Here is a 21,972-nt window from a genome sequence, read left to right as displayed (position 1 = left end):
AGGCAATGAAGCGGGATGGGGAGGCTCCCAAAGCTGTACCAAACTGGAGTTGGTCCCAAGAGCTGTAAACCTCGTTACAGAGCAGTAGGAAATCAAGCTCACTCATTCTATACCTTTGCTGCTGAAATACACTTGACTTTCTGTGTGCTGGATCCAGTATAAACCACAGGCATCCACTGGGAGGATTAGCAAACATTCAAAATAAAAGTCCAAGTGGCTCAGAACAAGGTAAGAACAGGTTGGATTAATACATTTCCCGCAGCAAGCTAATAAAGGTGAGGACTTGCTGAAAGGCCACACAAGAACTTGTCAAGCAGAGAGTAAACCAGAGCTGAGGACGAGTAAGAGGCAGAGTAAATCACACTTACTCCTTTGCAAAGCACTTGTGGGCACCGGGCATGAGCTCACAACCCTCCACAGCACCAGCACCACCCTCTGCATTGCCCAGACCCTCTGCACCACACTGAGAGTGTTCCACCCCATCCCAAACCAGGTACCTGAACCACCAGCAGGACAGACCACCCTGTGCACAGCCCATCCCTCCCCGCTGCCTGCAGGGACAAGGGTTTCCTGAGCAGATCTGACTGGAGTCCTCCCTTTGCCAGTGGCAGAGGGAACTCACTGATGTTACATCACTGGGGTGGTTCTGCTGCCCTGGATCAGTGCCACCAACCAGCCTGTCCTCCCCGTGGCCAGGTGTCCCTGTGGGGGTCCCCAGGAGTGGGCAGGCAGCGAGCTTTCCTCTCCCCACGTTCCCCCGTCCCAGGGCTTGTGATCTGAACATTTAGGCCCAGGGAAGTCAGGATTTTCACTTCTTTTGATCAGAGCACAGCCTCAGATCTTGAAAGGGAAGCGTACACGTATTTCTGGAGCATACCAGAACCCAGGCATATTTAAGGGCAGGCAGCCACAGAACGGGGATAACCAACCCGAGAAATAGCCCTTTGTAAAATCACCAGCGTGCCATCTGCGAGCTCCAAACTCACACATTTTTTGTGATGAGCTGGAGGGAATGAAAAAAAAAAAAGGGGGGGGGAAGGAAAAAAAGGAACATGTTAAAAAAAAAAAAAAAAGCTCTGCTCCAAAAGCTACTCAAACTGCTGCAGAATCCTGCCTGCCCCTTCTGCAGCAAAGCCCAAGGGAAGCTGCTGATGAGTCAACAGCCAGCCTGCGTTGCCGACCGAGGAAAGGAAGTCCAATCTCACCACTCGAGAACAAAGTGTGCTGGTTCATGCAGTACACACTGAACGCAGCCTCGGGAAGCCCTCCCCGGGCTGGGAGCAGCAAGGATCCAGCCTGGCTGCCAGCCAGGGCTCCTGCTGCACGCCAGGGAGAGGGAGAGGTGACGTCCAGACATTGCTGGGACATCTGCACCGTGCCACCCTGCTGCCAGGCCAGCCTGGCCACAGCCCCTCGGGCTACCACGCTCCACACCACAGCAGAGGCTGCTCCAGGGGGATTTTCTCCCTTGGCTGGAATTGCTCCCTCCCTGGACCACGTGTTCTGGATGCAGCACCCAGCCCTGCTGGGATGAGCAGAGGTGTCTGCTCACTGCCAGATGGGGGGCAGGGATGTGTCCCAGTCCTAACCCTCTACTGGTGCCCCAGTTAGTTCTCCCTGCCTCAGTGCACTCATCTCCAGCACTGCTCCTCGCAAGCAGACCTGCTCCTCGGGGATCCTCTTCCAGTGATGCTGGTACTGCAAAACCACGGCCTGCCAACAACTATGTACCCTCTGAAAGAGCTGCTGGAACTCCTGGAGATGTGAAGGAGACTGGAGTCCAGCAAAGAGCAGCACAGCTCGAAGGAGATGAACACCAATTGGGCAGCCCCACACCACCAGGATCTGGGCACAGGAGCCCTGCCCCACCTTGATGCGTGCCCAGCAGCACAGCAAGGGGCTGCCTGACCTCTGTGTGTGGTCATCAGAGGAGAAGGGCAGAGGGGACCTAAGGCAGGAGGACGGGGAGGGACACAGCCCCCGTGCGACGTGGCAGACGGCGTTTGTGCCGGTGCCGCCGCCATCGCCGAGCTGGTACCCGCCGAGGTTGTGCCTTCCTGTTGCCACAGCACTTTCTGTTTTCTGTTAAAACAGGGCCACAGCGACGATGCAAGTATAGATCTGCAATGCCAAGAATATCTGGGAAGCCTGCCAGCAAGAAGCAGCCTTCCTGCTCGTCCTCCCGCTGTGTGCAAATTCACAGGAAACAGAATCTACAGCACATACTAATGTGGCTTAATGCGAGATCCAAGAGCCACCTCGAGATCCTGCTTACATCCCTGTCAGCCTGGGGAAGGAGCCACATGCCAAAAGCATTAAATCATTAAATAAAGGAGGAAATAAAACCTGTACAGGTGCATAAAATCCCACGTAGATGATGCTGCTTTATGAAGGGGTGCTCTGCTGTGTGAGCTCAACACTCTGCCAGCATCAGCACTGGCATCGCCACCAGTGGGAAGGGACGAGCCTGGGTCTGATCCCGGCACACCCCCTGTGCAAAAAGGGCTTCACAGCCTCCTACGAGCACTCATGGCAAACCAGCAAAGCCTACTTTCCCCTTGGGTTTATCACAATGTGACTCTGGGAAGACACAGCTCATCTGAAGCATCTCCTTCCCATTTACAACAGGAGAGGTACCCACAGCTCCGATGCTCCAAAACTGGTGAAAACTCTTACCCGCACTTTATCTTGCTTAATCCTTAAACTCAAGCTCTAATGAGATGGGCTAGCTTTGCATCCAGCACCCAACTGCACCCCACACCAGACTGGGACCTTGTGCCCGGCTCTACCACTGACTTATGGTGTAAATCTCCATGCCTCACTTTGCCCAAGTGTAAAATAACTGTAGGGCTCACACAGGGGCTTGTGAGGCTCATCTCTGGTCCCAGAAAGCCAGTGGGGATCCTTCAGCGATGGGGTCTAGCACAGGTGGAACGTCCTGTCACCACTGGGGTGGAGTGTCACCACCACCCACATCCCAGGTGGGTGACCAGGAGACTCATGGGCAGAGGATGCCAGCCTGCCTGTCGGGAGGGAAACTCACCTCCACTACTCACTCCTCTGCTCCCAGCTGACTGGAAGCAGCTTTTATCACCACGCTGGAGCCCTTCAAGCTTTGGGCAATTCTCAGACATGTTACCATACAAAATAAAACCCTTTTCAGTAGCAATGAGCCAGAAATAATCATGGAGAGGAAACAGCTCATCTCCTGCACTGCCTAATGACCCTGGCACACAGGTGGCCCCCAGCAGCACCCATGCCTCCCGGGACACCAAGCCAAGAGATGCTGCACCTCTTCCCCCACCGCTTTCCTCACAACTGCACCGTGATTTGTGCTAACCTAGAAAGGACCCTTGAGTTTAAGGTGGCTCTTAGTGGAGGCATTTTGAGACAGCTGCTTTCTGGGGAAAGCATTCCTTAAAATACAGCTCTTTCCTTCTGCCTCACCCCCAGCTTTTGACATTTTAGAGGTTCCAGTAAAACAAGATGTTTCAAAAATCTAATTTTCAGCTTCGGAGGCACAAAACCTCGAGGCAGGGTGCAGGCAGGGAGAGCTGGTTTCCAAGCGCCCGGGTGGGAGATGAAAAGAGCAGCAGCGGCTGCGTGAACGGCAGCACCTTTGGAGAACAAGATCCACCTCTGGAGCAGGAAGCAATTCCCACACACTCTGCAGCACAATCCGCTGGCTGGTGATGGCTCAGCCCAGGAACCAAACCCCTGGGCTTCAGGATGATGGGCTGGGTATTATTTCGCAGGCAGCGCTTGCCTGCTCGCCAGCTCCTGGGGCTCTAGTGGCTTCTCCCCCCTGCTGCCTCCCTCTAGGAATTTCACATGGAAGTGGCTGTCAGAATTGACAACATCAGGACTGGGTTACCATAGGAATCCCTCTCTAAGGGCAGGGTGCTGTGTCACACCTCTGAGATGGGGGGACAGCAAAGTGCTGCCCCGACAGTGAGGAAGAGAGGCAACTGCTGGGCTCAACATTTCCAGTCTACAGAAAACATCACTGCTGGGATTTTTTTCAGCAGGTTAAAGGAATTTGGACGGTTCATATCTCACACAGAGAGGATCTGCTGGGTTTATGTGAATTTTTTTTGTTTCGAATAGGGAAAATGGAAAGTTAGGAAGCAAAGGGGGAAAGTGATGCTGAGGCCATGGGGCAGCAGCTACAGGGTGGGAGCGAAAGCAGCAGCTCAGGGGGGACCAGAGAGGTACCTGCTCATCCATCACCTGGGATGGAGACCAGGGTGAATTAAAGCAATTAAACTAGGGAGGTAAATGGAGTTGTAAGGCTTTTTAAGGCTGCTCTCTTTAGGCAGATGAAATACAGTCATCTCTTGTGAAAAAACACTTGACATTTCTCCAACGCAGGGCAAGCTGCAAGAGGGAGTTGTCTAACCCTGGAGATAGGAAAACAGCTGCAGTCTGCACCGTCCCTGGCAGTCCAACGCTGCCCTCTCCACCTCCAACTCTCACAGCGCGACCCAAGTGGGAAAACACCGAGGGCAGGGATGCTTTTGGAGGGAGAGCTGCTTGGCAGAAGCACACTGTCCCCACTGTGCCTTCTGGTGTGGCACAGCAGCATGTGCAGATGCTGTCCTGACCAAAACAAATCTGGCAATGTCACTGCCTGTCCCCCTGGGATGTGCATCATGGCCACAAACCAGGTGCAGCTATTAATGCTGCTGTAAAATGAGCTCTTCGTTCCACTCACATCACACCAGTGAAGGCAAAATATCCCAAACAGGCTTCAGTCTGAGGAAAAAGTCCTTCAGGATTGATTGATGTCCTGCCAGCAAAGAGAGATGGTTCAGGCAGATGGGACGTGGTGCAGGACAGACAGACAGACAGAGCAACAAGAGAGGAAAGAACTCCAAGGAAGCTAAGGCTTTGGGTAAGCAGCACAACTCCAGAGTATCCCTGGAGCAGCCTGGGATGAGCAGGGCATGGTGCAAACCTGAGGGGCTGCAGAAATCCACCTGGGATTAGCTAGGAGTGATGGAGCCAGCAATGAGTATCTCTAAAAGGTCACAGAGAATGGGTCAGATCTGAGAACCATAGAATGGCTTGGGTTGGAAAGGACCTTAAAGATCATGCAGTTCCATCCCCTGCCATGGGTAGGAACACCTTCCACAAGCCCAGGTTGCTCCAACCCTCATCCAACCTGGCCTTGGACACTTCCAGGGATGGGGCAGCCACAACTTCTCTGGGCAAGTGCCTTAACACCCTCACAGGGAAGAATTTCTTTCTAATATCCATGATACACATTATCAGACTTCAAAAATAAAACAACTCTCTGGAGAGAAAGGCTTGAACACCAAATGGTATTGAGGAACTGAAGAAAGAGCTGGAACCACGGCAGGAGGCAATGCATCAAGGATTATGGAATCGTGCCGAGATTGAGAATAATCACATAAGCAAAATTACCCCAAGAATTGGGAAATTCTTCAGAGGAGAATCCGATGGTGGAAGTGAAACCTCACACTCAAGGTGAGTGGGCAGCACCAGGATGTCCCCTCCAGAAGCCGTGGGTATGTCCCTGTGGTGGTGGTGTGGGTGAAAGCAGGGGAAGCCTCAAGACTGACAAACATGTTCACAACTCCAGAAAACATAACCTTTGATGGGAGCTTAAAATAAATGGATCTGCTTTGTCTTGAGGAGAGGACTGAGAGAAGACACAAGAGTGGCCTGAAAAATGTGAAAGATATCAGGAAAGGGCTGGTGCCAGAGCGAGACAGAGTGGGATGGGGACATGGGAAGGATGACCTGCACCAGGAGTAATTCTAGGAATATCCATGCATGGGAACACATGGCAGTGGCAGAGCTGCCCCAGGACCCCCAAAATCAAGAGCTTAGAGACAAGCAGAAGGGCACATTTTCAACCTGCCCTGTGCCCTGGCAGCTCCTGGCTGCCAGGTCTGGGATGCCAAACCCCACCCCACAGGCAGCCACTGCCAGGTTGGATCTAAATGGGCACTGCCAGCCTGGGCAGCACCAAGATCACTTTTCACTGGAAACAGCCCCGGCACAAGCCCTCAAGCTGGGGAGCAGAGCACTGGCAAAGCCAGGCTGTGGTTAGCTATCAAAGACAACTAAAAAAAGATATTACACACACAGGTTTTTTTTTTTCCCCTCTCTTTTTTTTTTTTTTTTCTGTTTGGGGTTGGTGTTTTTCTTTTTTTTTTCCCAAGGATTAAATCAACTCAACAGCCCCCTTTACAACTTCCCTTTTGATGTGTTCAGACTCATTAAAGTTTCATTTCTTTCTCTGTCTTCCCCGGGGGAGGAAGGGGAGCGTACACAAAAGTTTACTTCAGGAGCAGGGTCGGCAGCTGCAGCAGCAGCTGCTGTTGCTGTGGGACAAGCGGAGCCTCCGCCGGCCTCTGCTCCCTGCCGGGATCCCTGGGCAAAACACAACCCCCTGCAGCCTCCCTGCTCCCACGAGCAACCCCAGCGGCACCCGGGCACGATGCTTCACCAGTGTTCCTGCAGGATGCACACCCGCTGCCACACGTCACGAAGGGAACACATGAGAGCTCCAAAGCTCCTGCAAACCCTGCGGGGAGTTTCGGGTCTGACCCCGAGAGTTTTGGGGTCCCTTCCCAACCTGCCCAGTTCACCCCAGCAGCAGCACCAGCCTTTCCCCCACAGCTTTGGCCACTGCCCTGGGACAATCCCACACACACATCAAGCGGGTGGCAGTTCCCCCACGTTTCTTTTTTGCCTGAGCAGCTGTTTAAGTGTCTATTTTAAAACCCAGTTCCCTATTTTAAAATAGCTAATGAGCCCCCGATCTCGGCTGACAGACGTCGTCTCTACAAGGTCTGGGAGATGCTTCTCTATTCGCTGGGCTCCTTTTCCCAAGCCCTGAATCTCAGCATGCCCAGCACGTTCCCAATCCACACAAACATAGTAAAGAGGGAAGTTTTTAATTTAAGGGCCAACTCCTGCTCCCCTGCCGTGAAATACCAGCAGTACAGCCACGTGTTTCTAGGCAGAGAGGCATCAGCCAGCCAGGCAGAGGCTGGAGTTCTGGGTGGTTTTCTGCTGGTACTTTTTTATCCTCTCTTTGATTTTATCACATCTTTTTTAAAATTCCCCGATCAAGAGGAAGCAGGGAGCTGGCCCGCCTGGCCACTGCCCAAAAAAAGCCAGGCACACAAGAGGGACTTTTCAGGGTGTGGTGGGAGGTCCCTGTGAATCCCTGTGCAAGCCCAGGTTCCCATGCATCACCTCTGCGTGCCCCCCGAGATGGTGTGCACCCCACCAAGGCAGAGGGGACCCCGCAGAGGGGACAGCGCTCACTTACCTGACCACAGGCTCAGGGATGGCCTCGGCACTCGCCGGCACCTGGACACCCTTCTCCCACTCCTGCCTCCAAGGATCAGCCAGGACGTAGTACTCGTCAGGGCTCAGCTGGAAGGAGTCAGGGATCTTCATGGCTGTTATCAGGTCCGTACGGAAAACCTGCACCGGAGAAAAACCCATCCTGAGTGAAGGGGTCTGGCAGGGGCTGGGGGCACGTGTGCCCTGGGGAAATGTCCTGGGGGTTTGCATCACCAGTGGTATGGCTTCAGGGTGTCATTTAGTGTCACTTCAGGGTGAGGTCTGGGCAGGAGAACACCGGCACACAGGCAGGGACTCCCCTCCAGCCAGGCAGTGCTGAGAGCCCAAGCCCTGCAGCCACAACCCTTCCGAGGTCCCACAAACCAGGCAGTCAGGAAATCCAGCCACAAGGTGTGAGCTCCCATGAGACATTAACTTGGATTAATCCTAGTTTTTAATCCAAAAACTAGGATGAAACTAAAGAAACAGGCTGCCTTCTCTTAAAGGATTGATGGTTTCAATGTAGCCACACAAATATCTACCCAAATGCCAAGGGATGTCCTGCAACTGGGCTTCTCTGCACTTAGTCCTCCTGGGAGAAGGGAAATTATGTTCTTGACACGAATGAAGCTGTGGGAGACAAAGAGCACATCATCCCAAGCACCTTCATGTCCCCATCACATCACCTCATGACCCTGAGCATTTTTGTGTCCTCTTCATGTCACCTCATCGCCCTGAGCACCTTCATGTCCCCATCGTGGTTACCTCATCACCTTGAGAACCTTCATGTCCCTGTCATGTTACCTCACTCACTGTCCCAAGCACCTCTGTGTGCCCATCATGTCCCCTCATCGTCCTGAGCAGGGACAATCAAAAGCTAAAGGTGAAAAATAACTGGCTAAAAGGTAATCTAGGTGCTGCTCACACATCCACAGCCAAACACACCGAGATGTGTCCTGACACAAAAAAACCCTTGTCAGATCAACACTGGACCCCTCCTTTAGGAAAATCATCCAGTCCTTCAGTCAGTGAATGGGTTCATTTTCCATCTCACTGCTGGCCCTGCAGCATCTTCTCCCAATACACTAGGATGAAAAACTCATTCCAAAAATATCCCTCACGGTAAATAAGGTTTTCCTTCCAGAGGGCTGCCTGACAGCAATGACTCGAGCAATCCTGCCTCTTGCAGCATAAAAATAAATTGTAAATGAAAATGGATGATTTCTCCTCTCTACCATCTGCTATTAGCTGGAATAATAACTGCCAGTGCCAGCAATCCTGCCTGGACACCATCTCGCTCCATCCACTCCATCCCTGCTACTTCTGCATTCCTTCCACGAGGCCGGGATGGATCAGATGTTTTCTTCAGATGTTGTTTAATCTCTTCACAGAGTCTATTCTCCAAATGAGTATTGCTGTGTCAGAACCACAAGAAATAATACAATATAGTTTCACATTTTTGATACAAAAATAACATGCTTTGGAGAGTATTGGGGAACCCAAATCGGCTGAGATGCAGGAAACTAGACATTAACTAAGACCACTGAGACCAGTATTTAGGTCAGTTTGCTTAATCCTCAGAGTCTCAGCTGCTAACCCAATTAGAATTAAATACAATATATAAACAACCTTTGCTATATTGGGACCTCTTTGAATTTTCCTGGTGCTTTCCTCCTGATGCAGCTGCTTGGAGACATTTTTGACTATGCCTATATAAACCTGATTTGAATTGGTCAGACAGTCTCAGTGCATCCTTCAACAAACATAATTAACAGCCTATATACTACAGGCAGAATTAGGCTCAGTTTGGGAAAGATCATGGTCCTTTAAGTCTCTGTGTGCTACAAAAGCATCGTTAGAGATACTACAGTAACCTCTTAATACACTGCCAGTGTGAGAGATTTAAAAAAAAAATTAAAATAGGCATTAATTAAACATGAGAAGAGATATGGGAGATATCACAGTCCTTCCAGCGCTGTGTCTGAGTATCCAAACAAGCACAGGAATCCTGCTGAAGCTCATTTTCTACAAGACAGGGTAGAAATACACCCTGTTCTTGCCAGCCCTGCACTGACAGGTCACAGCTTGGGCAAACACCACCTCATAACCCAGTTTTGGTGCCCAGTTCCAATGAGGACAATGCAAACCCCAGTTAGTGTCCCTTCCTTGGAGCACCTGGCTTTGGTGGATGAGATGCTCCCCTGTGCCCTAACCACACAGGTTGAGGGCAGCATGGGGATCAGTGCCACCTCCCTGCCCTGGCCACCAGCACCACAGAACCACTGAACCACAGAATCACTCAGGTTGGAAAAGCTCTCTGAGATCATCGAGTCCAACCATTAACCTGGCACTGCCAAGGCCACCACTAACCCATGTCCCCAAGTGCCACATCTACACGTGTTTCTAATACCTCCAGGGGTGGTGATTCCACCACCCTGGGCTTAACCATCCTTCCAGTGAAGAAAGTTTTCTTAATCTCCAGCCTAAACTTCCCCTGGCACCAGCACAACGGTGTCACGGAAAACACCATTCTGGAGACACGTGCCCTGGGGATTTGTGGGCAAAGCCAGGTAGGAATGGTTTCCAAAGGTGTGGGGCACCCAACAGCTCTTCTAAACCAAAATCCTGGCCCATCACCCTCCTCCTACTGATGGAGAAGCCTGCAACACGTCATGCAACCAACCCAGGGAGGAGCTGACAGCACCACTGGGGAGCCCCGGCCACCCCCAGGGCTGCCATCCACGGGTAGGAAACACAACAGCTCCATACAAACCTCGTGTCACAAGCTTAACTCATTTTCCTTTGCTTACAGCTATCAGGAAACTTCTTCAGTGCTCTCAGCTCTTTGCTGGGGTCATGTCTCCAGCAGTCCAAGTGCCCTGGGGCAGCCTTCTGCTGCTCACCACTGCTCTGAACAAGGCTCAGCCTTACCAATGCTTCCCAACACCCTCACCAGACACAAAACCCTCCAGAACCTCGGAGCCTGGGCACTGGAAAACGCAACAATGGGACCAGCCCTCGGTATAATTCCTCCCCTCTGCACGGTGCAGATCCCAGGCTCCTGTTTTCCCGCATTAAGTCTTCCCCAAATTCATCCCTTCTGGCTTCTCAGCCCGCGTCGGCACAGGCAGCTTAGTTTTAATTTTAAGCCAAATAAGCACGATTGTATCTATCTCCCTGAAGATAAGGAGCATCGCGGGCTGGATTTGCAATCTCACTACTTCATTTATTAGTCCTTCTTGGAAAACAGATAAGCTCGCCCCTCCGACGGCAGCACACGCGCCCGCGCTTTATCACAGCGACGCCTCTGTCTTTTCATGAAGAACTGGATATGCTCAAATTATTAACTATCAAAGCAGAACACTTTAGAAATGATAGAACAGCGCAGAAATTGTAAAGGAAAGCAGATCAGTTGTCTGGAAATCTCCCAACAGCTAATACGCTCAAATTGTAATCTAAATGTCTTTTTGTTTTGAATTGTCTGGGATTAGGGTTGGGAAAAGACTCAATTATTCTACTCAAACTCTTCTGAATTATTTATGAAAACCAAATAAAGGATAAATTGGGCACTGATGAACCGAGGACCTGGCGGTGAAGAAAAAGTTGGGTACCAGAAAACAAGCAATTTTCCCTCAATAGGAGTGTTTACTGTTTCTCCCCGGCCGTGGGAGATGAATTGTCTGCTGCCCTGCACCCTGCTCCCCCTGCCATCACCACAGCCCTGGTCAGGCTCTGTCCTCCCCTTCCAGCCTGGCAGCAGGATCCAGGTTATTGCCTATCGATCTGCCAGCAGCGGGAAAGGCCAAACCAAGATGTTCCTTTATTGCCTCTGCTTGCTCAGAAATCTCAGACACGTTTAGGGATGCTCAGAGATGCATCACACCGATGCCCAGGGCCAGCCTCCCCTTTTGCTAGTGTCAGCTTTAGAGATGAGGAAAAAGAACATTAAATTGCAAAATCCCAAATATTTTTGCCTTCATATTGCCAAATGAGAGGGACATGGTGTCAGGGTCAGCGTAGTTGTGCAGTCTCAGACCCCAGGCAAAAAAAAAGCACATGGAGAAAACTTCCCTCTCCCTCATATCTCACAGGCCAGGCATCTGGATTACCCATCTTTGCTACTTCCCCAACTTTTCAGTCCACCAGTTCGTGGTGTTGGACTGACTGCCTCACTAGTAGAGCCAGTCCCAGCAGTCTGGGAAGGTGAGAAGTCACTGGGACACCAAAGCCATCACATTCGCAAATGATACATCAGTGTCACTTGTTATTTCTGTAATTTGCTGTTCTGAGGCAAAAGCTGTATTGATTTTCTCTCTCAAAAAGAAAAAAACCCTGAGCTAATAAAATGTAACACATCCTCTGATTTTGACAGCCTATTGCTTCACCTGGATCCAGTCTGGCACTGGAAGGATGACACTGTGGGTGTGGCACAGACCTGCAAGGCAGAGGTTGGATTCGGCTCCTCCTTGAGCCCCCAGTGCCTCGTGCATCAGTTGCTCCACCTTGGCAAGGATCTGCTGCTTCTTCCACCAGACACAGCCCTGCAGCCTCTCCCTGTGCCCTGCAACAGCTGTGAGGCACCTCCAGGAGCCCTCCATGGACCAGCAGCAATTTGTCCAACACTTGGACAACCTCAGAGAAAAACACGTACTCCTGGGAGGAGATGCCCAGGCACACGGTGCCTTGCCATGACAGGAAGGATGATAGGCATTGGAAACTCCATCCCTCTCTTAGCAAAGGGCTCCTAGGCTGTGCCGCTTTCCAGCATCCTTCTCCTCCTCCTCTGCCTCTCCCCCATCATCATCCAGCCCCTCTCAGAGCCTCTCCACCACCTTTCCATGCAATCCTTGCATCGATTTCCAGGCTCTTTGATTCACTCACAAACCCCTCTTAGCGAAGTGGCTGACAATCTCCCCATCATTCAGCTCCCACTCCACGTGCTCTGCCAAGGGCTCAGCTTTTCCAGCGACTGTTCTGTAGGTCCGAGCCTGCCAATTATCCCCTTAGCCCCAAATACCCACCCAAAAACACCAAATTCGGATCCTTTGGTAACAACGTTCCGCTCGTACGAAACCAACTGCTGGGAGGGAGCCAAAAAGACGGAGCTGTTTTGGGCTTTAAATCGAAACGAAAGGAAACACTCGTCTAGCACTGGGTACAATTAGCCCTTAGAGCAGCAGCCAGCCCGGGCACTGCTGTGCTGGATCCAGCGTGGCCCATCGCTCCGCCGAGGCGGCACGGCCGCGGCATCACCCGGCTCCGGGCGCCTGCTGCAAACCAGCCCAGGAGAAAACCAGCTCTGCAGGGACCAGGCAGCTCAGCAGAACACAGATGGGCTCCAGCAGGCCGTGTCCCTGCACACGAGGCTTCCCGGGCTGGCAGGAATTCTGTTACACATTCTCCCCTGCCATCTGCACCCAGCTGACCTTGGAGCTTTCAGACCTTGCTCTTTGGGGCGAGCTCTGCCCCTCCTCCCAGTCCCGGGATAGGATGGTATTTTTAAAAATATGCACTGACATCTTTTTTTGTCTGCCTAACAGTTTTAGCAAAAAGAAACCTTTCCAAAGCACTCCACACTGCAAGGCAGTGGTACAAAATGTAAGAGAAGCAAAGCTGGTTGTTCAAAATGAAGTCTGTGAAGGAAAACACACTGAGGTCAGTAGGGAGAAGGCAGATGGGAGAGGTGGGAAGGGACTGGTCACAGCCTGCATCCGAGATCTCACATCTGATCCATTCCCTCCATCACCCAAGAGACCTGCAATCCTCCTCCAGTTCCCTCACACACACAGTAGCTGTGTGGGATCTCACAGTGGTGACCTTGCCACAGCAGGCACAGGCACTGGGTGCTCCAAAGGATGGGCAGCAGCAGGTCACCACATGGGGATGTGGGAGTGCTTTCTGACAGTGAAATAACAGGTTGTCTTCAGGTTTTGGCTCAATGCTCTTTTTCCCCCCTGATTGCAGCCCTGGCAGCTGTGTCCTGCTACCCTCCCTGCCATAACCACCCTCCTCCATCTGCACCAGGACCAGGGCAGTCTCCAGCTCCCTCCTCACTTCCAGTGGGCTCTGTTAGCCCTTCACTCTCTGAAGCACAAAGTTGTTTGTTGTAGCTCATGAGTCACAAGGCTTTTTGGAGAAAGAGAAAACAACGGGAACAATGGGAGCCCTGGGAATAGTTTTTGGTTGTACAAACTGTCTTCATATCAGCCTGAGACGGTACCTCCGTGCCCGGCCCCACTCCCCTCTAGACTCCCAGCCCTGCTTCCCTGCTGTTATATCACATTTTTCCAGTCCCTTCTGAAATGAGAGAAGCGTTGATACTCGGTAGCAAAGCTCTGAAATGTGACAGTGCCTGGAGTGTGTGTGCAACCAGCAATAATATTTGCCTGTGGGGAGAAAAATCCTGAACTCCTGTGTCCATTTGGGAGCCAGTCTCCTATCTCTTCATTTAGTCTCGTTTCCTCTCGAAATGCTGGATGTTAAAGATCCAATGAACAACAGAACTTAAAATAGGAACAAGAAGCATTTTTGTCTGGCCCTTCTCAGCATTCAGAAGACAATGGTATTAATCTGTTATCCCCGTGCCAGCATGGGAAAACTGACAAAGCCACTGCAGTCAAACCTTTCAACAGAGACAGATCTTCTCATCCAGCCCAATAAAAGCTTGTCCAGTCTTGCTTGGCCATACTCACAAAAGCTCTTCTCCAAGCATGGACAGCTAAATTCACATTATATACCTACTGCAGGGGGAAAAAACCATGATCCAATGCATGAATAATTACTTTTTAGAAGGGAAACAACGAGGATGTTTGTTAAATGAGTTAAAACCTTGTATAGAGATATGAAAAGGCATCTTTCAAAACACGGAAGTAACAACTAAACAAGGCAAGCAGAAAATAATGTAAATTGTATAAATTTGTGGTTTCCCCTTCATCCTGAGCCCTGCCTGCAGCTGTGGTCTCCCCTCGCCTCCTGAAGGTCCCGAGCAAAGGAGAAGGGCCATGAGGATGTCCGGTGGGATGAGCAGCAGAGCTGAGACTGCACAGGGCTCTCCTCTCCAGTTGAGAAAGGGGATGGCTGGAGCACTGTCAGGTAGGTGGTTTGCACAAAAATGCAGGCTTTTGTCCCTCCACAGTGTATTCCAGCAGCGCAGGTGAGCATTTTGGATCTCAAATAGCTCTGGAGCTAATGACGAACACAGCGGTTCAGGCAGTGACTCAGAGGCAGCATCCCAGGGAGCCCCCGGGCTGCCGATGGCTGGGAGCTGGCAGATAGAACCAGCTACTATCATTACACACTTGCCTTGTTCTTATATTCTCTCCTTAGACACTGACAACTGTTCCCTGTCAGGAACAGCAGAGAGGCTTGATGACTGCAGTCAAACCAGCGAGCCTTGTGCTCACGTCCCCAGCAGCCCTACAGCCGGGGGCAGGACTGTGCTAATGTGCCACCAACACAAGCAGAAATGCACACTTCAGGCACATCTTACTCCCTGCTGCAGACTCAGAGCCATGACAGGTAGGACCTGAGCGAGCATCCCCTCCTTCCAGCTCCCGCAGGGCAGGGAGCACGACCGGCGTCTCCTCGCAGGGACCCAGGGATGGGTACCAGCCACCACACTCAGTCTGAATCCAAGCTCTAATGAGATTAATTAAAATCACCAGATTGGTAGACTGCTATCACTGCAGATGCAAGAAGCTGCTGGCAGCTGCCCACGTCCATCCTCTGCCTTCAGGCAGAAGCAGGGCAGCAGAGCCATGCCCACGCCCGGGGCACCATCAGGCTTAGCCCCAAAGGCTCTGCTGCCCAGGAAGGGGCACGGGAGGACGGCTGTCACCTCTGCAAGGGAGACAGCCAAGACAGAGGCCTGGTGCCTGGGACACATCAGGAAAGAGCCCGGGCAGAGCCCCGTGACAGGCACAGATAAATATAATCACCCTCCCTGGCAATGGCCCCTTCACGGATGTTTACAAACAGCTCAGTACTTTTCCATGGTAAGAAGCTTGTTTTTCCAGATGCCTTGTATCGGGTGGTTTTTAATGTGTATAGTTAATCCCTTCTCACAGAGTCTTTCATAATAAACATCACCCCCTGACCTGACTAATAACTATGTAACACTAATGCTTTTGATTTTTTTATCTCCTGCCTGGGTTGTCAGGGCGAATGCATGTTTCTCTAGGACAGCAGCTCCCAGAGAAACGGGGACACGACTTGGAGAGGGGCAGGAGAGGCCAGTGGGTCCTGCTCCACCAGCCCATCCTCCAGCATCACCATCCCTCAGGACACGCCTGCACCCACTGCAGCTCTTGACAAATCTAAAAGCCACCTGTAAAACTGGAGTTTGAGTTATTGTTTGAAAAGATTCGTCCAGACCCAAATGTCTGGGGGTTCAACATCTGATAATACATTCATCCTGCTCTCCCTGTTACCCTCCTGTGGTTTCCATCCTCAGTGGGATGGACAAGAGAAAGGTACTTTGTCATTTCATGTGAAGTAGTTTGACAGTGGTGTGGTTCACATTTTAAATTTCTCAGTATTTGCTCCAGCAGGACATGATGCCCATCCCAGACTGTGCCTGAAATCCTCCAGGGTTCCTACAAGGATGTGCCAAGCCCTGCAGTGTGTCACAGATGACAGGCAGTGGATCCCACACGTGGACCAGATGGGTTCACGGCTGATCACAGGAACAGCAGACGTTGGGTCACTCGTGGAAGATTTTGGAAGATGCTGTTGTAGAAGAAATCCATACTGGAATGACCTCCAAACCACCACCCTGCACTGCTGCAGATCTTGGGGTAATCCTGTGTCCAACCTCACACACTCCATCCCGATCCCCGGGTTCCACCTGGAGCTGATTTCCAGCAGACCTGGACACAGGAGCCACAGGGGTGATGGAGGGTAAGGGGAGCACGGCTGAGATCTGGACTGCTCCATGTGCTTGTGTTCCCACCACGCTTTTGCAAAGATGGTTTGTCAGCTTGAGCATCCTGGCCACACTCCAGCTTGAGCAATCACACATCGCCTCCCAAATTCCCCTGGAGTTTCAGTTCAGATAAGCCACAGAGGTTCACTTTCTGTCCCAACTGTTGCTCAGTTGGGCACTGTTCAGCTTTTGCTCCACTTTATTTGTTCCAGAGCTACATTTCACTGAGAATCCTCCTCAGGGCATAACAGAGCATGAAGCAGAGGGATGAGCCTGGCCCTCCACAGGCACCACATCTGACGTCTCCCCGGGTGCCATGGACTAAGATCTAGTTTTCACTCCAGCTGTTGTTGAGCAGCAACTTGGATCCAGGTCTGACCATCCTTCAGCAAGTCCAGAAGCATTTTCACTTGGAGTCTTAGATTTATATCCAGTAACTTCATTAGCAGCCGGGTAAAATCCTAGATGGCTGATTAAACTAATTCATATTATAAGCAAAAGCATGTCTGTACCACCGATGCAGTAAAGAGATGCATCAACTCTTGGAGGAAAGTTTTACTGGGCAGCAGCAGGGTGGCACATATCACACTGTCCTGATGCACGAATCACATCCTGTCACATCTAACCAGGTCTAACACTGGGCATCTCCACCTTAGGGACTCCTGACAGCACCTGAAGGGCTCACCCCAGGCCTTTATGGGTGCATCAGGCACAGGGGTGAGCATTTTTTTCAGAGAGGGATAACGGTGCCAGAGGAGGAGGAGGTACCCTAAATGCTTCGCTTTCCTTGGGAGGATTCACCTCACAAAAATCACCCCTTGATCTGTATCAAGACACATCTATAACCAGTGCTAATGTTCAACTTTCTAACAGCCTTGTCAGCAGCCAGTGACATCTGCACCCCTGGTTCTTGCTCTCTGGAGTGTTTCCAACTACCTCAGCTGGTCCTAACAGCTTTCCAGTCCCTCTCTTTTCCCACGGCACAAACAACTTGGACTTTTTCAGTCTCTGTCCTTCACCAACACTTAAGATGTTTCAATGTAAACCTGTCAGAGCAGTAAAAAAACAAGTGTAGCTGTAATTCAGGCAGTGACCACAGGAAAACCTCAAAATCTCTACTCAGCTTGATGCAAAAGGAGGATGTTACAGAGGTTTGTGCTCACCAGGCCACAGCATCAGGAGAGGTGAAACGGGGGAAGCTTGGGAAGGAGTTCACATTAGCCATGCCAGCTTCACCTGCCTCTAAACTTAGCTCTGTCTGACTCCAACCCCTGGTCCAGAGGGAAGGGAATGTGAGAACAGTGTCCCTCTGGCTTTGCTCAGGCTGCTGCTGAAATGAAGATGACCACTGCCAAACACCGTGGTTGCTACAACAGCAGCTCATGCCTGCTGTAGTTTCCATGGCTCGTGGAAATGTATCCGAGGCACACGAAGGAAAACAGGGCACAGCACTGTCCCTTCCACCACAGCCCCGGGGACACACGGCTGCTCCTGCCCCAGTCCCAGACCCTGCACTCAGAGCTGGCAGGGGAACCTGGGCAGTGTCCCCAGGGTGGGCAGCACTGCCCGTCCCAGCCAGGGAAAACCCTGTGGGCAAGGTCAGACACCGACGGCCTCGGCCTAATGCCCTTGAGCCCCGTGACAGGAGGAAACCAACACAACATGATCTGCAACTCAGCTGTGCTGTCTCTCATTTCACAGCTCCCTGTGCCTCCCACTTGTTCACGGGGAGGAGCCTCCACGTCACCCTCCCCTGCCATCAGTGCTGTGACCTGTGCCACTAACGAAAGGGCACCCGGGCGGGCACCCAAAGCAGGGAACCTTGGCACACAGACACCCCAAAACTGTAGGACCTCCCAATCCCACCAAACTCAACCCACGTTTACTTGCATCGACAGGGGTGGAGTGGGCACTAGGACCCCACACCCTTCACCAGAGATGCCCATCGGGTTTCCCCCCCTGCTCCCTCCAAGCAGAGCTGGGGTTGGCACCACTGCCAGGAGCTGTGGGCTCTGCCTTCCTGGAGATGCCTTGTCCTGGCACCCACTGCCCACAGCCAGCCATGGGCACGCTGGTTGCCACATCTGGGCAAGCTCAGTGCCATGGGAAAACCCCCCCTCTGGCAAAAGCCTGAAAGCCCACATACCTCAGAGGGCTTCTTCTCCTTCTGCCGTGACCAGGGGGATTTGGTATTCGGAATTTTGGAGCATCTGGAGGTGGATGTGGTGTGACCTGCAACGAAGCAACAGACACAGGTTACCCGGAAAAGAGTCAAAAAGTTTTTTCCACATCTTTGCCACCAGCCCCACTGCTACAGCCTCAACCAACACTCTGGGTCAGCACTAAGAGGCAATAACACCTTGACACGGCATTATTTTTGTGCACACCCCAGGGTACCTCACCAAAACACATTAACATCACTCCTGCTACTGATGATGATGTAGATGATGAAATAGAGGCCCCTGAAATTTAAAAACACTGTTTTCAAATGCAGACATCAGAAATGAGAAACCCAGAATCACAAGCAAGACAGGCTTCTGAGAGGGAATGAACCAGGGCTCATTCCTGGAATCAGGAGTCTATTGGGATTAGGAATTAAGGAGATAAAAGTTTTCTACCAAGGATGCTTAAAGACAGGTATCTGAACAGCTCATGGACTTCAGACCCCATGGACAAAACTACTGACAAAATTGGGTCAAACTCCTCTGCCCACACCACGACTAAGAATTCCCACAGCTGTGTGCAGTTCAGCATCCACTGGGGACCACACAACAGAACACATCAAGCAAAGGCACTTTACACTTTTCAGTAGTAAGAGAGTATTTGCTTTGAGATTTGGGAATACTTTCCTCAGGGAGCATTATGAATGATCTCTCCTCCTCACTGCAGCAATATCATCACCACTGCTACCACCTCTGTAAGGCAAGGGTAGCTAAAGCCCAAAATGTTCTGGGACCATTATGTTACTGATCTTTATTTCCAACCCACATTTGTTAATAATAAATAACAAACTAATTATTGGAATTTTTGTATAAAAATGATGACAGTCCAGTTTACCACTGACTTTATCCTTTTATCCTGAATAGGAGGAAACAACACTGCACCTAATCAATGACCAAACACGATGGAGCCCTGCACATGAGAAAGGGCTCTGGCCAGGAGCTGAGCTGAGTTGACCCAAGGGATCAGGGTGCAGTACCACTGCAATGGGAAGTGTCTGTTCCTCCACCAGCTCAGGCAACTGAGCCCAGATAAATCCCACATGCCTATTTCTGCTGGCAGGGGAAGAGGCACCAGCTCACCTTGCACTCTTTACTTGCAGTACACTTTCCTGTTCTCCATCAAATGAAAACCAAATGTGGGGGCATCACCTGTTCCCAAAAGACAGCTGGTTTTTTCACTGCAGTGTCAAGATAGATGTCACTAAAGAGGGCTCCATATAAATGACTTTTTTATAGCATTTCAGTGCATAACAGGGCAGTGCAGGCAAAGCCCACAGCAGACATCCCTATGCTGCAGCCACATGGACATGCTGCTTTACTCAGTGAGCTGCTCAAAGGAGGGCAGCAGCAGCTCCACAGCTTTTATGGAGAGATTGAGCCACTAATTTCCACCTTGCTCCCTCGTTTCAAGCTACAGTGTGATGCTACAACTATGCAAACCTGGATAACACACCACTACCACCCTTTCCTGGTAGAGAATAAAAAAAGATGGTCACCACTCTGTTTACAATTATCCTGCAGGAGAGCATTTTGTCAACAGCTTAGATATCACCTGCAGCATAAATATCCAAGCCCAACAGAGATAAGGCCATGTTGTTTAATGCCATGATTAAAGATGCCTTACCCCTGAAAGGCAGCGAAGCCAACGAGCTGCTCCGTAAGCCTTTGAGCATCTGGGGATTAGGAGATGGGAAGTTTGAAGCACAGCTTCCAAAACAAACCCCTTTCTGAGATAGAGACGTTTCGTTTTACGAGAAGCCAGTGGTGCTGACAGAGCCTGAAACACTTTCTGTAGGCACAGCTCAGCTCCCAGGCCCCCCCAGGGCTGCAGCAGGACGGGGGTCCCCGCCAGCAGCCCAACAGCAGGTTCCTGTCGGCAGTGCTGGTGCAAACTCCTCTCACACTGACAATTTTTTTGGCTGAAGCTGTGGGAACGGCAGCCAAACCCAGCAAGATCAGCCTTTCCATAACCCCCTGTAATCTCCCCATCATCCTGTTAGGAAAAGGCCCAGAAGTTTAGTGTCTTTAGCAAAGTCCCTTTCGTTCTCGGGTATCCAGCAGCCAGATCCTGTAAAGTGTGGAGAGCAAATTCCCAGCACGGCCCAGATGAAATTACTGTGACATTTGTAAAAGACCAAGAGCAACTAGTAAGAAACTCTGGAGCCCAGACAAGGGATTAGGCTGGTGCCTCGAGGGTTCTGAACACCGAGGCACTGCGGTATGTCTGCAGTGGGTGAAACCCTGGGATAAGTGGGAGAGGAAAGTGCTCTATTTATAGCCAAAATTCAGCACACTTGCACATGTTTATTGTTGAGCACATGCTCCTGTGCCTTCCTGAACGAGGATGAAGTGAGGTAGATGTTGAAAAGCAAGCGTGGGCTTGCAAGTTTTGCTGGCTTGAGCTTTATCCCTTTTCCCACATCACTCTTCAGCTTGCAAAAGGGAACAATGCGGCTCCAATTTTACCCTGACTCCAATAAAAACTTCCCTTTCCCCCGTACGACCCAAATCAAGAGCAAACTAGTCTCAGGCTGCAGCTCACAGGAAAGGACAACTCATCTACAAAGGGTGTTTGCTGCTTTGTTAGCAGATCTGCAATCAGCAGCTCTCCTCGCCCAGACTCCTCACACGAGGGAGACACTCTCATCAGTTAAGAGGAGCCACAGCCAAGTGTTTAAATAAATTGGTATCAGCTTGTTGCTGCGTTTCTGACAAACCCAGCCCTGCACACAATTCATTGTGCAGGGACTTCCCAGTAAATGCAGCTTCCTCCAATCTTTGCAAAGTAATTATTCAAGCATTTTCCCTGCTGGAGGTGAATCTTGTTCAAAGCTTTGAATTAAAGGTCTTACTGTCAGTGGTGTCTGAGTTATCACTGCTGATGGAGTACTTGCGTCGTTTTTCTTCCATCTGTAACAAAAGAAATTGAACATTATACTTAATGTACAGAAAACTCACCTCAGCACCAAATCACTGTTATCTCTAAATATCTGCACACCGTGTTAACCCAGCACCAGTCAGTCCTTACCCTCAAGACAGAAAACTACCCAGAGGCTGAAAAAAAAGCAAGAAAACGATCCTCACAGGGCTTTTGAAATGTGTCTCTTTGCCAGCCTTCCCCACTCCCAGGAGTTACCGTGGGTACACCTGGATCACTCAGCTTTGCATGGCAAATTGTCCAGGCAGGATTTGCGACCAAATGGTTCTTCCTCTGGAAGAGCATTGCCATGGGAGGGTGCTCCACCACAGACCAGAGGATGCTCCACCACGAACCAGAGGATGCCCCACCATGGACAGTGGTGCTGTTGGACGGGACAAGAGATGTCCTATGAACCACAGTCCTGGGCTGCAAGGTTGAGAAATGTGAAGACAGAAGAATGGAAACTGTGCACGCTCTCGGTATGTCTGCAAGGGGAAGTACAAGCATCCCAGACCTGAAGAAAACCCCTGTGTACCACAAGCTTGGGGTTTTACCCACTGACTCATCTTCCCATTCAGCCA

At 50.9% G+C, this 21,972-nt stretch overlaps 1 protein-coding gene across 2 annotated transcripts in view; it reads right to left on the bottom strand.

Moving 5' to 3' along the window:
* JADE2 (jade family PHD finger 2) overlaps window positions 1-21,972 on the bottom strand; it is a 72,838-nt gene that overhangs the window by 44,598 nt on the left and 6,268 nt on the right. For both annotated transcript variants that reach the window (XM_027747591.2, XM_027747593.2), the window contains exons 2-4: window positions 21,324-21,381; window positions 18,396-18,481; window positions 7,310-7,467 (exon numbers count right to left, since the gene is read on the bottom strand). In XM_027747591.2, coding sequence (XP_027603392.1) covers window positions 7,310-7,467; window positions 18,396-18,481; window positions 21,324-21,381 — 302 coding nt within the window. The remainder of the gene's footprint in view (window positions 1-7,309; window positions 7,468-18,395; window positions 18,482-21,323; window positions 21,382-21,972) is intronic.

Source organism: Pipra filicauda, unplaced genomic scaffold (assembly GCF_003945595.2).
Source record: "Pipra filicauda isolate LSUMZ 115617 unplaced genomic scaffold, ASM394559v2 scaffold89_size2521313_pilon, whole genome shotgun sequence".
Lineage (NCBI taxonomy): Eukaryota > Metazoa > Chordata > Aves > Passeriformes > Pipridae > Pipra > Pipra filicauda.
The sequence above is the reverse complement of the archived record's forward strand: the minus strand, read 5'-3'. Positions and strand labels throughout refer to the sequence as shown.